General features: G+C 41.0%; 1 protein-coding gene across 1 annotated transcript; it reads left to right on the top strand.

Moving 5' to 3' along the window:
• The first annotated feature begins 1,978 nt into the window (after positions 1 to 1,978).
• Positions 1,979 to 3,200, top strand: LOC147889543 (14-3-3-like protein A). Its single transcript, XM_087392105.1, has 4 exons — positions 1,979 to 2,522; positions 2,693 to 2,815; positions 2,894 to 3,010; positions 3,106 to 3,200. Exons 1-4 carry the CDS (start codon positions 2,031 to 2,033, stop codon positions 3,187 to 3,189), a joined length of 816 nt encoding a protein of 271 aa, XP_087248231.1. The 5' UTR covers positions 1,979 to 2,030; the 3' UTR covers positions 3,190 to 3,200.
• The last annotated feature ends 11,125 nt before the right edge of the window (positions 3,201 to 14,325 follow it).

Here is a 14,325-nt window from a genome sequence, read left to right as displayed (position 1 = left end):
TGATAGAGTTACATATGATGAGTGACCCCCCCGAGCTCCTTCCTCCCACAGAGCTACTGAGCTTCAAGCATTCACGCACGCTCAGCTAGATCACCCGGGCTCTGATACCAGTTGAGAGTGCTCTCAACGGAAGCAAGAACAGAAGAGGGAGAGAGAGAGACAGAGAGCCACACAAGTTTTGGTGGGTGCAGAACCACCCTAATCTTCTTTTTCATTTATTTATATATGCGTTTGAGTATTGTACATAACCGGGGTAAAGGCACAGTGACCTTTAACCCCCACATGTCTACCTCTTTCTCTGATCTTGGGCACTTCTAGAGCAACATTGGATCGCACAAAGAGGCGATCCAAGAATCGGTGGGGGTTTTACTGGACTAGAGCGTTAAAGTAGCCACCATTTGCAGAGATGCGGGGACGGGTGGACGCAGTGAATTTGGATGCACGAAGCTGGTTGGGAATGGATTGTGGAGTGAAAAGCCAAAACCTTGACCTTAGACCCCAAAAAAATCAGAAAAGCAAAACCTCCCAAAAAAAGCAAAAAATTTCTTCAAACCATTGGATCTTCATAAAATCAACTCCTATGATTAAGAAACATGGCTTAACTAGGTTTGCGGTAGGCAACCTTTCCATCGTGAAGCATGTAACTACTAACTCAAAATTAAAGCTGAATCCTAATGTTTTAAAGGAAAAAAGCGAATGAGTAAAATAGTGGACATGAGATGCAACACAGGGTCCGTTAGGACCCGATCATCCCTGCAAATGTCAGGGGTGGTGATTTATTATTGATTTTGTGATGCCCATATTTTGGAAGGTCAAGTCCAATAAATACATGAATAAGGCGATACAATAACTAATTCTCGTTGCAATTTATATAATATTGTCACATGGACTACAACCATATGAATCCAGGTGTAGCCATCCTTCAATCTTGCATCCATCTTGGATTTCCTTGCTCCCTCGCATCGATAAATTTTAGAGATGAGCAAGTTGCAAGGAATTTTTCTAGCACTTAGATCAATCCAAGATCTAGGCCTACAATTATTGCATGTGGCTGAAAGAGAGCTCACAAAACCAAAACTTCCCCCTAGGCTCCCCGCTGTAAACAAGGGCTCATAAAAGGGCAATTTTTGTCTAGGCTGCCAAAACGAAAATCCAACTTTCCACTATATCACAAACAAAAAATTAACAAGTTGAACCACGTTCAAGTGGTCTGCTGTGAAGGGATTCGCAATAGGAAAGAGGAAAAGAAGGAGAAAAAGTTGGAATGGCATTAAGTGGCTAAGAAAAAGGGGGACCAAAATAGAAACAAGAGAGAAAGGGGGAAGAGCAGGCCTCAATGAACGAATCACAAAAAGGCTAGAAATATTTTAAAAATCAGTGAATTTTAGCTTCTTAAGGCAAAAAAGTTACCTTACGACAGGCCAAAAATATTTAAGAAGCACTCCATAAACATCTAATAAGGTTTACAAATTACGAAGCCATGACCCTCCACATGGTCGCAATGCTAGTTTGTGGATGTCAAGTGGGCCACAAGGCCCACATGATGAAACCCGGGAGAGATACGCAGGCTAGAAAAAGGCTCTATCGGACGGACACGTGGCGGGTAACGAGGGGAGGAAGAATGGCTAGGGGCACGTGTGCGGGCTAGCAGTGGCGTAAGAGCTGGACACGTGGAGAAAGATCGGGGGAGGAAGAAATCGGACGGCGAGAGAGGGATGGCGGGGAAGGGATCGGACGGCGGGAAAGGGAGGGTGCGAAAATCGGGAGGGGAAAGGGCTAGGAAATGGAACGTGTGGCGGTACGTTTCAAGTTCTAAACTTTAAAGGCCTGTGGCTCGCCAATTCTTCTTTCTTTAATAGAGGAGGCCGCTTTTTGAGGGTAGTTCCAAATTCACGATTTCCTGATTTTTCATCTTGACCAAGCCTTCGTCTTCTTCGACGATCGTCGTCTTCATCGTCCTCGTTTTGCGAACTCCATCGCCATTTAACTCAGCTCAGCCCACTTCAGCTCTTCTCTCCTCATCCATCTCTATGGCTCTCTCTCCCGCCAACCTTCACCACCACCTCTTCCTCGCTCGTATCTCCGAACAATCCGAACGCTTCGACGACATGGCCTTCCACATGTCCTCCGCCGTCAAATTACTCTCCTCCTCTTCCCACCCCCTCTCTTCCGACGACCGTAACCTCCTCTCTGCCGCCTACAAGACCGTCGTCGGCTCCCGTCGCTCCGCCTGGCGCCTCATCACCGCCGTTGAGGGCAAGGAGGAGAGCGCCGGCAACGAAGATAACCTTGCCATCGCCCGGCGATACCGCGAGAGAATCGAGGCGGAGCTCACCCAAACCTGCGACGAAATTCTCAATCTTTTGGATGAATACCTCATTCCGTCTGCTGACTCGGCTGAGTCGAAGGTGTTTTATTTGAAGATGAAAGGCGACTATTATCGGTATCTGGCGGAGGTCAAGACAGGAGAGCAAAGGAAAGCCACGGCCGAGGACACACTCTCGGCATACAAAGCTGCTCAGGTAGGTTGAAACTTGATTTTAGGAGGCTCATTCCAGTTTGGCGACATCACGTAGGTTGGCTTTTCCTTCTAATGTACAGTTAATTACCTCCACAACGCATGCTTTTCAATCACATCATTAGTGTGCCAAAGTTTTTGAGGTTTTGTTGATCACTTTGCGCACTCTCTCAGGACATTGCGATGGAAGAACTGGCCCCGACACATCCCATTCGCCTCGGACTTGCTCTCAATTTCTCAGTATTTCACTATGAGATTCTGGACTCTCCGGAACAAGCCTGCGAGCTTGCCAAAAAGGTCTGTTGAATTAGAATAGAGGTTAATCGTAGCGTCTAAGGTTCCACATATTTCCTTACTCTGAACACAATGTTGCAGGCTTTTGATGAAGCCGTTTCCGAACTGGATACCCTTGGCGAAGAGTCATATAAGGATAGCACTTTAATTATGCAGCTCCTCCGGGACAATCTAACGTTGTGGACTTCAGATGTACTGGTATTTCTTTGCACACCTATTTTTATTTTAAGGAAAGTCATGTTGTCTTCCTACTACGGACTGCGTCGTCCTGATTAGTCATATTCTTCCTGCAGGAAGACAATAGCGAACAAGTGATCAGCGTAAACCACGAAGCTCCAAAGGCTTTATCATCCTTGAAGAAAGGATGCCACTTTTGACGGATAATAACCGATTGATTTTTTTCCAATACTTAGCAAAACGCACGTATATGCAATAAAGCTTAGAATGCAGCTTCAACAAACTTTCGTGTGTGGTGCAAATATTTCTTTCAATATTTAGGATAGGCTGGTCATATTCTTCATTGTGATGCTGCCCAAACTTCAAGAGGGCGTGAATCGTATTGCTGAAATCCGTTTACTGTCATTTAAAAGTAACACTTTTGTTAAGATAGGATATTAGAGAATCTGATCTGTCTCTTACGTTTAAGGAATAGCGTAACCTTTAAGACAATCCATGCGTACCCATGTAAAGCCTATATGTCCCAATGGAAATCTGCTAAAAAGCATTGGAATCTCATTCCACAATGGAGTAGGGAGGGAAGAAAAGTGACACCTTTCTATTCGTATAGTCTTTGCGTAAGACTATCCCACCCCGTTCTGTAAAGGAAACCTCTCACCCATCATCCTAAAGTGCCATCTCTCTCTCTCTCTCTCTCTCTCTCTCTCTCTCTCTCTCTCTCTCTCTCTCACTCATTGTTTTGTGTGGGTTCCACACCGCCCCATAGTCGAACTTCCTCCTTGCACCCGAAAGGGGTCAACTTGGGATATAAGGAGGTCGTCTTCTAACTAGGCCACATATGCATCGATTGAACATTGACTTCTGAGATAGTTTCCCATTGCGCACATGTTACGCAACGCAGAAGAGCCACTTGATCAAGGGGGTACTTAGGGTATTTAGCCTAGACTGAACACAAACCAAAGACCTCCCAAAGTGCATTAAAAAGTCTGTCACACCAAACTAGCAACAGATAGCTTAGGCACATGGTATGTGTCTCCTCCCATTTTTGTTTCAAGGTGCATGTCGAATTTGCAGGCACATGCTTGCTTGAAGTATGTTGGACCTTGCTGGATTTACAGGCACATGTTCAGGGAGTGTCCTGTGCGGTTAATGGCAGCATTCCATTGGTTGTCGGATGCTTGTTGACCCTTACTTGCCCATGTACTCTGATTGCAAGGCTTGGGCAAGGCTTGGCATTCTGATAGCCTGCTGTTTGCCACCTTAGCTGGAAGCTGCGTGAACTGCTTGTAAAACCTCTCATGTGCCCAGGGTGAGAGCTATTGACCATTGTCAAAATCGTCGCACTTAATGATGCAACAGATATCACGACACTTGCACATGTAGTTGTGTTGCAACACAGATCACCATACCTCCATGTGTAGTTATAGTCTGCCATCAAACAATCGCACGGCTCACCACATCTTGCGACAGTCTAGACATGAAAACACAAAAGAAACCAGAGACATCTACTATGTGTCAACCACGCGACCCACCTATTGGCTCCAGCCTCGTGTACCTCCATACATTAGGGGCAGGTCCCACAACACCCCATAGCTGCACCTCCTCCTTGCACCCCAAAAGGGTTGACTAGGGATAAAAGGTCTTCAAATAGGCCATATATGCAAGGATCGGCCATTAATTGAACATTGGTTTATGGGATAATTTCCCATTACCCACGTCACATGTCACGTGAGTTCAACAAAAGGATATTTTTAATATCTAAATTTTACAGAAATAAATTTACATAAGGGAGTTTTTTAAATGATTTTGGGAAAATTTTACAGATTTATATAGAAAAAGGGTACATTTTATTAATGGAAAAATTACAGATAAGGGATTTTACAAATAGGCCTTGAATGCACGTGATATTGAGGGTTTATACATAGTGACCCCCTCGAGATTTCATCTCACTCAATTTTAACAATCCATAGAATCATAATAGAAATAGAAATGGAAAACTCAAATTTGTGATAAAGAGAGATAGAGAGCACTAAATGAGTGATATGGTTAATCTCTTGAAAAACAAATCACTACAGCATGAAGTGTTATGTGACTATCTTTGTATTCTATTCCCCAATTCTTTGTTGAAATATATGATGCTAGTCATTTCGTACGTGATCAAAATTAGAGCCCAGTAGAAGAGTGGCATGATTGTGATTTTGAGAAAAGTCATGTCAAAGGATGTTGATTGGATGAGGAATATTAGAGTGGTGAGAAGAAATTAGCCTTGAGAGATATAAAATGTTGTAAAACCCTTTTGTGAAATGAATCGAAGTGTATTTCCCATTGGCTTCCTCTCATATAGTCCCTTAGTTTCTCATTCCGTCTCTCATCGTGTCTTTCATCATACAGTCCATCGTAGTAGAATGCTTAGGTAGCTTAGTGTTATTCTCTTACTGATGTAGAGGCTATTATAGACAAGTCTCTTGTGTTGATCTTTGCAAAAGTCATTACATTACATGACATTGATTGCTTCTACATTGTGGGTTGCCATTTACTATAGATTTGTCACCCTTTGTTGGAGGTGAACAACTCTACATTTTAGATGATTCACCGCTACCATTGGTCATGTATCAAATAATCTATTATATTAGCCATTCCATTGCCATTTACAGGAATCATTTGTTGACCCTTTGTTGCTAGAGTTTTGCTTATTAGTGGCTGTGGTTTGAGAAACCCAGGTAGCATCTACCTTTTTTTGAACTATAAATTTCTAACAAATCTAATGCCATGGAAAGTCCCATTGCTTTCATCACTGATTCTAAGACCTTCTAATTTCTTCTAGTGCATTGCTGAGGATTTAGTTTATTTATCACCAACATAATCACATCCTTTTCCTACTACGCATTGCATCAATATCAGAGATCTTTTGAGTATGCATTCTCTTCAATGTTTCTAAGGTTCAATGACATGTACAAAATGTTGGTACCCTGCAAAGTTCTAAAAGTTGGTCAACTCTAGACTTTGCATTTTCCAATCACTTGCTCACTCTTGCCGATGTTTAAAGGTGAGAAATTTCTTGGGCACCATTTGTTGGTAATTGTCCTTCTTTATTCTTTGCCTTTGAAGTATTTCCAAAAATGATATATTCATGTGAGACCATGAATTAGAAAAAGTTGAATGTCAAAGTGAAAGACTAGAAAAATAAAAACAAAGCCGTTTTATGGATGTGTTGATTTCTAACTTGGGAAAGACACTACCTAAGAATATTTATAAGCTTATGGTAAGAACCCTCAAGCACGATTTCCTTGAAAGACATAGATAAATTCAATAGGACAATGTTCCACATTTAGCAATCAAAATTAATGTATGCATTAATGAAGAAAACATATGAGAAGTAGTACAAGAACGTGCCATACAGGCTAGCCTAGGTGCTTAGTGGCACGAGAAAAATGAGGGTGCATCAGGTATTATCACACACAGATTCGGAGATGAGGGTATTCATGAAATTACTATGGTTGCAAAAACATGGGAAGACCTTAATAGATTGTAGTTTGCCACTGAAGCGTAGCACACTAAAGCATGTTTGCTCATGAAATGGATCAACTTTACCTTTGTGAAAGCATGAACATGGCCAACCACATAAACATGTTCAAAAGTATAAAGTAGCAGCTTGCCTCTATTGGAAAAATGTTGTGGATGATAAAAAAGCAAAGGCAATATTTCTCTCAAATTGTGAATGGAAAGAAGAATATGGCAACATTGTTGATGTTTTGTCCAATGGCATGAGCAAGCATGGTATTAAACCATCCTCATCATGGAAAAAAGTCATTGTAGCTGCAATAAAGCAAGCTAGAGGAGAGAACAAGCCAAGATGCAAGTTGTGTCCAATTTGGTCCATAGAATAGCTCAATGTAGGTTCAAGAATCAACATGAATTCAAAAGAAGGTAACAATAAGTGAGAGTTTGAAACAAACAACCTAGTTGAATCATATTTGAGCAATCCTTCCAAACTAAAGGCTGCTTCTCCCCCCCACCTCTCCCCCTGCTACCACCCTAGATCTCCCCTCAGCTCTTCCTCTCCTCTCATCCCCTCCTATCCTCTCTTAGTCCCTTCCCCTCCCCTCCCCTATTCCTTCCTCGCCTAGCCTCCCTCCCCCCTCGTGGATTGTCCTACACCCTCCGCCCCTACGAAAACTCCTCCCTCCCCATGGGCTTATCCTCAAGCCCCCTCATCTGCTCCCCTCATGGAAGCCTCTCCCCAAGTAGTGGCTTCTTCCCCACCCACCCACATGGACTCCCTCCCCCCCCAAGGGTTGTCTGCCCCCTCCTCCCCCAATCTGCCTCCTCCTCTCCTCCTCATCCCCTCCACCTCCTCCTCCCTTCTCTGCCTCCGTGTCTCTAGACTACCTCCTCCGCTCCTCCTGTGAGAGATCTCAACAACAGAAGTGGAATGGAAGAAGGAGAGAGAAAGAGAGAGCCAAAAAAGAAGCCCCACAAGTTTTGGTGGGTGTAGAACACCCTAATCTTCTATGTCATCCATATATATGTGTGTTTGATTATTGTACATAACTGGGGTTAAGGCACAGTGTCCTTTAACCCCTAAAATCTCCCACTTAAAGGCTAATGTGACTTTAAGGGAGAACAACTAGTGTGGCATACTATCCTATGCCCATCAATACATGACAATACTCTTCATCATCATATCTACAAGGTTATCATCTATCCTTAAGTACCTCCCTGATGAAATAGTACCTAACCTCAATGTGTTTGGTCTTTGCATGAAAGACCGGATTTCGTGCTAACTGAATAGCACTCATGGAATCACTATGTAATGTTGATACACCTATATGAATCCCCAAATCTCCCACTAATCGATCAAGCCATATAGCCTCCTTACAACCCTCTATGGCTACAACATACTCAGACTCTGTGGTAGGAAAAGCAACACAACTCTATGGATGGGACATCCATGACACTTGACCACCTGCAAAGGTGAACACATAACCAGAAGTGGATCTCCTGCTATCCACATGCCCTGCGTAGTCTGAATCAGTGTACCCTTCATGTACCTCATAATGCACTTAACGTCCTCCCTATGCCTCTTTCCTAGATTAGCCATATAGCAACTAATAACCCCCACTTCAAATGCAATGTCCAGTCTAGTAGCTATCATAGCATACATAAGATTCCCAACCGTTGATGCATAAGGAACCTTGGCCATCATGGTCATCTCCTCATCTAATTTGGGACTATTTGCCTGACTCAATTTCACATATGGAGGCACTGGATTACTTATAGCCTTCCCCCCCTCCATATTGAAATGCTACAATACTTTTGCAATATACTCAGTTTCCTACTCCAATCACACGTGATGTGCACACTAAGAATATGACCTTTAGGTCCCAAATCCTTCATGTCAAATGCCTCATGCAACTTGGCCTTCAATGCATCTAGCTCATAAGTGTTCTTGCTAGCCAATAGCATATCATCCACATAATGTGCTACGAGTATCAGGCTATTATCCTTAGCCCTTTTAGTGTAGAGGCAATGATCAATCTCACTTCTATCTCTTATGTAGGTGAGGTTTTCCATTCTAATTAAAACCATGGGACTAAATGAAATCATCAAAATTTTGATACCATTCTCTAGGCTCTTGTTAAGGCCATAGATACTCTTATTCAAATTGCAAATTAAATGCTCTTTGCCCTTTTATTCAAAGCCTTCGGGTTGTACCATGTAGATTTCCTCATGTAGATCCCCATGCAAGAAAGTTGTCTTGACATCCATCTGCATAAGCTCCATATCCTTACTGCCACAAGTCCAAGTACACATCTAATTGTGGTCATCTTCACAACTGGAGAGAGGATATCATTAAAATCCACACCCTTATTTTGCTTGAACCCTTTAGCAACCAAACAGGCCTTATACTTAGGCACATCATTACCTATGACCTTCATCCTTAGACCCATTTACATGGCAATGCTTTCTTTCCATGTGGCAAAGAAACCAAGTCCTAAGTTTTATTATTTATGAGTGAACTCATCTCTAATTACATAGCATACTTCCACTTGCACTGATCCTTATGCATCATAGCCTTTCTATAGCAAGAAGGCTCCCTGCAATCAGTAACCATCACATAGTCTAGCCCTGGAATAAATCTCTCAAGCGAGCTAGACACTCTAGTTCATCTTCTCAAGGATATTTCAGTTTCTTGTCCCACCTACATGTCGGCCACATTTGGCTCATCATTTCCACCAATAGATGATCCATCATTTGAATCCCTTAATTGTGTACATGTGGGAGTACCTGGTAGCACCTTTTTTGCACATTCGGTGCATGGACAGCTTGTTGATGTCTATCAACGTATGTGGGTGGATTCACATCCTAGAAAGTGATTCTGCTCATTTCTACATCCCTAATGGGTGTTTTCTACATCTTCTTCTCATTCAAGACCACATCATGGCTTTGTATGATGTTCTTTGCTTCTGGATCCCAAAGAGGATAGCCCATCTCTCCACTTTGACCATAACCTAGAAAGATGCATTTCCTAGACTTAGGATCTAGCTTCTTCTGAAGCTCTTTCGACACATATGCATATGCTTCACATCCAAATATACGCAAATGAGAGTAAGAGGGCTTCTTGCCACTCCATGCCTATTCAAGAATACCACCATCCAAACTCTTACTAGGTGATCTATTGATCACATGCACCGCAATCTTCATTGCCTCAACCCAAAAACCACCAGAAACACTTGCATTGGAAAGCATACATTGCAACATTCCTGAATGGTGTGGTTCTTTTTTTCTCCAACTAGATTTTGCTATGGAGTATGAGGGGACATGAGTTCCCTCTTGATCCCATGTGTATCACAAAAATGCTAAAAGACATGAGAGAGATACTCTCTACCATTGCCAGTCCAATAGGCATTTAAGCATTCTACCTGACTAATTTTCAACCAAAACCAATCATTTCTAAAATACCTAGAACACACCGCTCTTCTAAGCTATAGCATAAGCCCACACTTTCCAAGTTGCCTCATCAATGAATGTCACATAGTATTCGGCCCCGCCTAATGGCTGTGTAGGCATGGGACCACATACGTATGAATGCACCAAATTAAGCCTTTCAAGCTCTTTCTTTCCCCTTCTTTTATGGGCTGATTTAGTTTGCTTCCCATAGACATAGTGATTGCAAAATTCAAAGTTAGAAAAACTCAAATGCGGTACATAACCCAAATGCCGTAAGAGTTTCATTCCATTCTAGCTCATGTGCCCCAATCAGCAAAAAGACAAAGAAGCACTTGGTTGCTTGGTTATTGCAACAACATGATCAGACATCCCACACTTGGCACCTCTTGCCCAAACCATAGAGCCCTTTTGAATTTTCCAACTCTAAAAGTCAAAGGTGGTTTGAAAACCAACATCAACTAGTTGACCCGCTGAAATAAGACTCTTGACCAGTAAGCTTAGGCACATGTCTCATATTTTTCAAAACAAATGTAGACCAATTTGCAAAAGAAAACTTTATGTCACCTGCTCTCACTATGTCACATGCATAGTTATTTCCAAGATGCACACAACCTGTCTTTCCACTATCATAAGTGGAGAACCATTCTCTATGGGGAGTAACATGGAATGAAGCACCTAAATCCCTATGCTCACCTTTCCTATTGACTAGTAGCATTGAACCGGTCATATTTTCATTCTTGTACCCTTAGACATCTCAGAGGATATTCTACTTACTTTGCTGGTCATTTTTGTTTGGATATCTCACAAGACATCCAATATCATGTATTTTCATTTACTTTTGAAGATTTGGGTAAGCTATCAAGAATAGAAGAATTTTTGTAGCCAAGGTAATAAGAAGTTCAAAGCTTGAACGTCTTTTGCCTTCCATGCATAGGGATCATCTAAAAGTGGCCCGACCAGAGAAGAAACCTATTGCCTAGATCCTAGAGCTAGAAACTGCTTCTAGGTTGGTAACATGCCTCAAGATGCCTATTTCAAGATTTATAATACTTTAGCTTAAAATATATTGAGAGAAGATAATGAGATAAAATTTGGAACCCTGAATTTTTTCCTTTTTTCCATATCTTACATTGACTAATGGACTAGTCTTATTTTGCAAAAACGTTTTTACTATTGGGTTTGGACTTATAGCTGGGTTGGGAGAGAATAGAACTCAATGCTTGACCTGCAAAGTATTTCGTGGAGAAATACTGAGTTTGTTAGATGCTTTTCATGGACTAGAATGAACAAAGAATCAAGCCAACTTTTTCTTTTCTTGTTGGACATTAATACATGATGGGAATACTATGCTAAAGTTAGAAGTAGATTAAATGATAACTCTTTCTAAAAATGGGTATGGTTGAACCATGAAATGGGATTTGATTGGCCCTTTGTGGGACAAGGAAATTTAGCATTTCTTTCTCTTGGCATGCAGTTGAACCATGTTTTATAGAGAAGCTCATTACAAACCCATTACCAATGCTTGCTTGTATCTTTAGTAGTTTTTTCTATGTTTTGAGATTGATTTGTTAGAGGATATGGATACTCAAGTCTTTCTTAAGACATATTAGAAATTATTTAAAAGGTTTAAAACAAAAGGATATGGTATTGGCTGTAACTATGACCTTTGATTAGTCCCTTATACTAGCAAAAAACAATTTTTAGGGAATCTTTTCCCCCTGAATGGCCTCCTTATAAATAATATTGCCCTATCCTCTAACATCCTGCACCTAAATTTGCTGATATTTAATTTATTGTGTGCTTAAGCTTCAAATAATTTCTATTTGTGTGGACATCTATAGTTTCCTTTTGTTTTCTGTACTAACAATCTTGGGTGTCCGGGCCTGAGTGGCTACAAATCTTGAACCATCGGATCGACTAATACTCAGCAATACTGCCTTACATTTTGCATTTATGGCACTAGACTCACCATTCTGTAGGCTCCCTTGGGTGCCCATTTCCTTCAAGGTATTTTTGAGCTCCTCCTTCTTGGTGTCCTTTTTGGAACCCCTCTCCTTCATCCTCTTCTTTGTCTTCACTATTTGCTTCCCAGGCGAGTACCTTCTTCTTCTAATGGAATTACATGTTCCCCATTTCAAATGAAATAACTTGTTGAGAAATTCATAATACATCCTTATCAGCTACTTTATCTCCATTTTCCACAACTTCATTCCTAAGGCAAGTCCACTTAGCAACCTATACCACAACACTATCTCGTCTTGCAAATTGGTGAGCTAGTTGGTCAATACCCTCATCTTGGCTGCAAAGTCATACACTATTTCACCCTTAACTTAGTTAAGATTGTTGAGCTTTAGAAGTACATCCTCCTCATTGAATAGATACAAGAACCTTTCAAGAACATAGCCTTAAAATCCTCCCATGTGGTGAAGTATTCATCGAGGATTGTTGTACTGTTTTATGGCCTCATTGGGATGAATGTGGTGGGTAAAATAAAATAGCCACTGCTCCTCCCACATTACCAAACTCAAGGAAAGGAAAGCATTACCAAAGCAAAGTATAGGCTTAGAGAGAAAAGTGATAAGAGCATGGAGGTTAGTGAAACAAGGGAATATAGAATTTCAAAAAGGCCTTTCAAAAATAAGATATACGGTTCCTAATCACCAAAATGGGAGCTATGAGATTTTGCTGGAGATGTGTAAACTTGGTGGTTGTGGTTTTCCTCCGTTGACCATACATGTCACTCATTTGGACTTCCACTAGGAAAGCTGCATGAGGCCTAAAATATTTGAAACAAAATTATGAAATGAAGACACCTTTAACATGTTCTATCAAGCAATAAAATGCATGGAAAAGGATGCAACACAAAATCAAAAATCATATTGGATTTATTCAAAGGGCATCACATGCATTAATTGAATATTGTCTATAACATCCATACTAGGATGAATCGATATATGAAGATCACCAAAGATCAATGTCTTAAGGCCATCATGCACACAAGTTATTTCATTTTTTTGAAGCCTTCTAGTTTCAAACAAAACTAGAAAATGTTATGGAGCCTGCCCTTGAATATGCACATGTTGGAATTCTAATGCAACATTGCACACTATGCAAACCATATCAAATGTTTTCAATTGGATCTCTTCTATAGTTATGAGCAAGATTAAGTAATTCACTTTGGAATGAACACTTTTTTGCTTGAATACATACGTGCACATGTGCACATGCATGTGCACGCATGCACACACACACACACACGTGCGTGCGCATGTACATGCATGCACACACACAGAGGTTTATTTTCTTATCAAAATTTTTAAACTAGAATGTCTCACACACATTCAATATGAGGAAATGGCATGCATAATATTCGTATTTTAGGGAAATTGTTCTCATCTCTCTCAATGTGTACTCACTCATACTCCACTCCCTAGAAGTTTTATCTCCAAGATATACCTATGCAGTGATAGTTTTTAAGATCATCCATCTTAAGGACTGCCACATCCCACTACCAAAAAATAATCCAGTTTGAAAGTTTGGACATGGAATCTACTTGTAATGGTCACCTTAAGATGTACTCAAGGATTGTACCTTGGAAAATCCACACATAGCTACATCAATAGTAACCCAAAGGAGGGGTATTAAAAAGCCAAAAGTATTTAATAGAGGGGCTATCCATAAAGAACAATAGATCCCCATGTGCCAAAATACCTTCCATAGCTATGTTGAAATTATTCTCCCATTCTAGTCCCCCACCAATGAAATTCCATTAACCTCTTCATCTTCATCCTCCTCTCCCTCATGGCCTTTTGATGATGATTAGTCTTCTTGCAAGTAGTTAATGCTGCCCCTAACCCCCTCTTGCAATGTCCTCCACTTTCCCAACCTACTCTTCTTTGGAGGCTAAGAGCCCTTCCACTTCTTGCTTCCCTCATTCTCATCCCTCATAGTAGAGGCATTATCTCTACACCCCTCTCCATTCCCTCCCATGTATCCTTAGTAGGCAATGTCACTATTCAATTGATGGTTTCCTCTCCGTTCACTCCCAAATGTCCTTCATAGGCAAAGGCTTTAAGATCACTTCTAAAACAATTAATCTATCGTACAAGCTATCTCAATTGTGCAGAAGTATTTGGACTCATCATCGATGTATGGCTATGGAGATCTCTCCTCTTATGGTTGAATCCAACTCACTAACCACTCAGGTTATGCTCACTTACACTTGTTGTTACCCTATCCCATGTACTATCATAATACATGACAATGTTCTCCATTTTTTCAGGATCTCCATTTTTTAAAAACATTTACGATGTGATTTCCATTGCTGAGGGATTATGTGCATGCTAATTATTACAAATTTTTACTTGCTACTAGCTGTGTATTAT

Source organism: Dipteris shenzhenensis, chromosome 20 (assembly GCF_047967505.1).
Source record: "Dipteris shenzhenensis isolate YYH24624 ecotype China chromosome 20, Dip_SZ_1.0, whole genome shotgun sequence".
NCBI classification, from domain to species: domain Eukaryota; kingdom Viridiplantae; phylum Streptophyta; class Polypodiopsida; order Gleicheniales; family Dipteridaceae; genus Dipteris; species Dipteris shenzhenensis.
Note: the sequence above shows the minus strand (reverse complement) of the source record. Positions and strands in the feature narration are given on the sequence as shown.

Bases quoted from the DNA above. Each gene is read 5' to 3' on its own strand.
- LOC147889543 (XM_087392105.1), top strand. From the start codon at position 2,031: ATGGCTCTCTCTCCCGCCAACCTTCACCACCACCTCTTCCTCGCTCGT. The intron at 2,816-2,893 runs GTCTGTTGAATT...ACAATGTTGCAG, and splicing joins CCTGCGAGCTTGCCAAAAAG to GCTTTTGATGAAGCCGTTTC. The intron at 3,011-3,105 runs GTATTTCTTTGC...TTCTTCCTGCAG, and splicing joins TGTGGACTTCAGATGTACTG to GAAGACAATAGCGAACAAGT.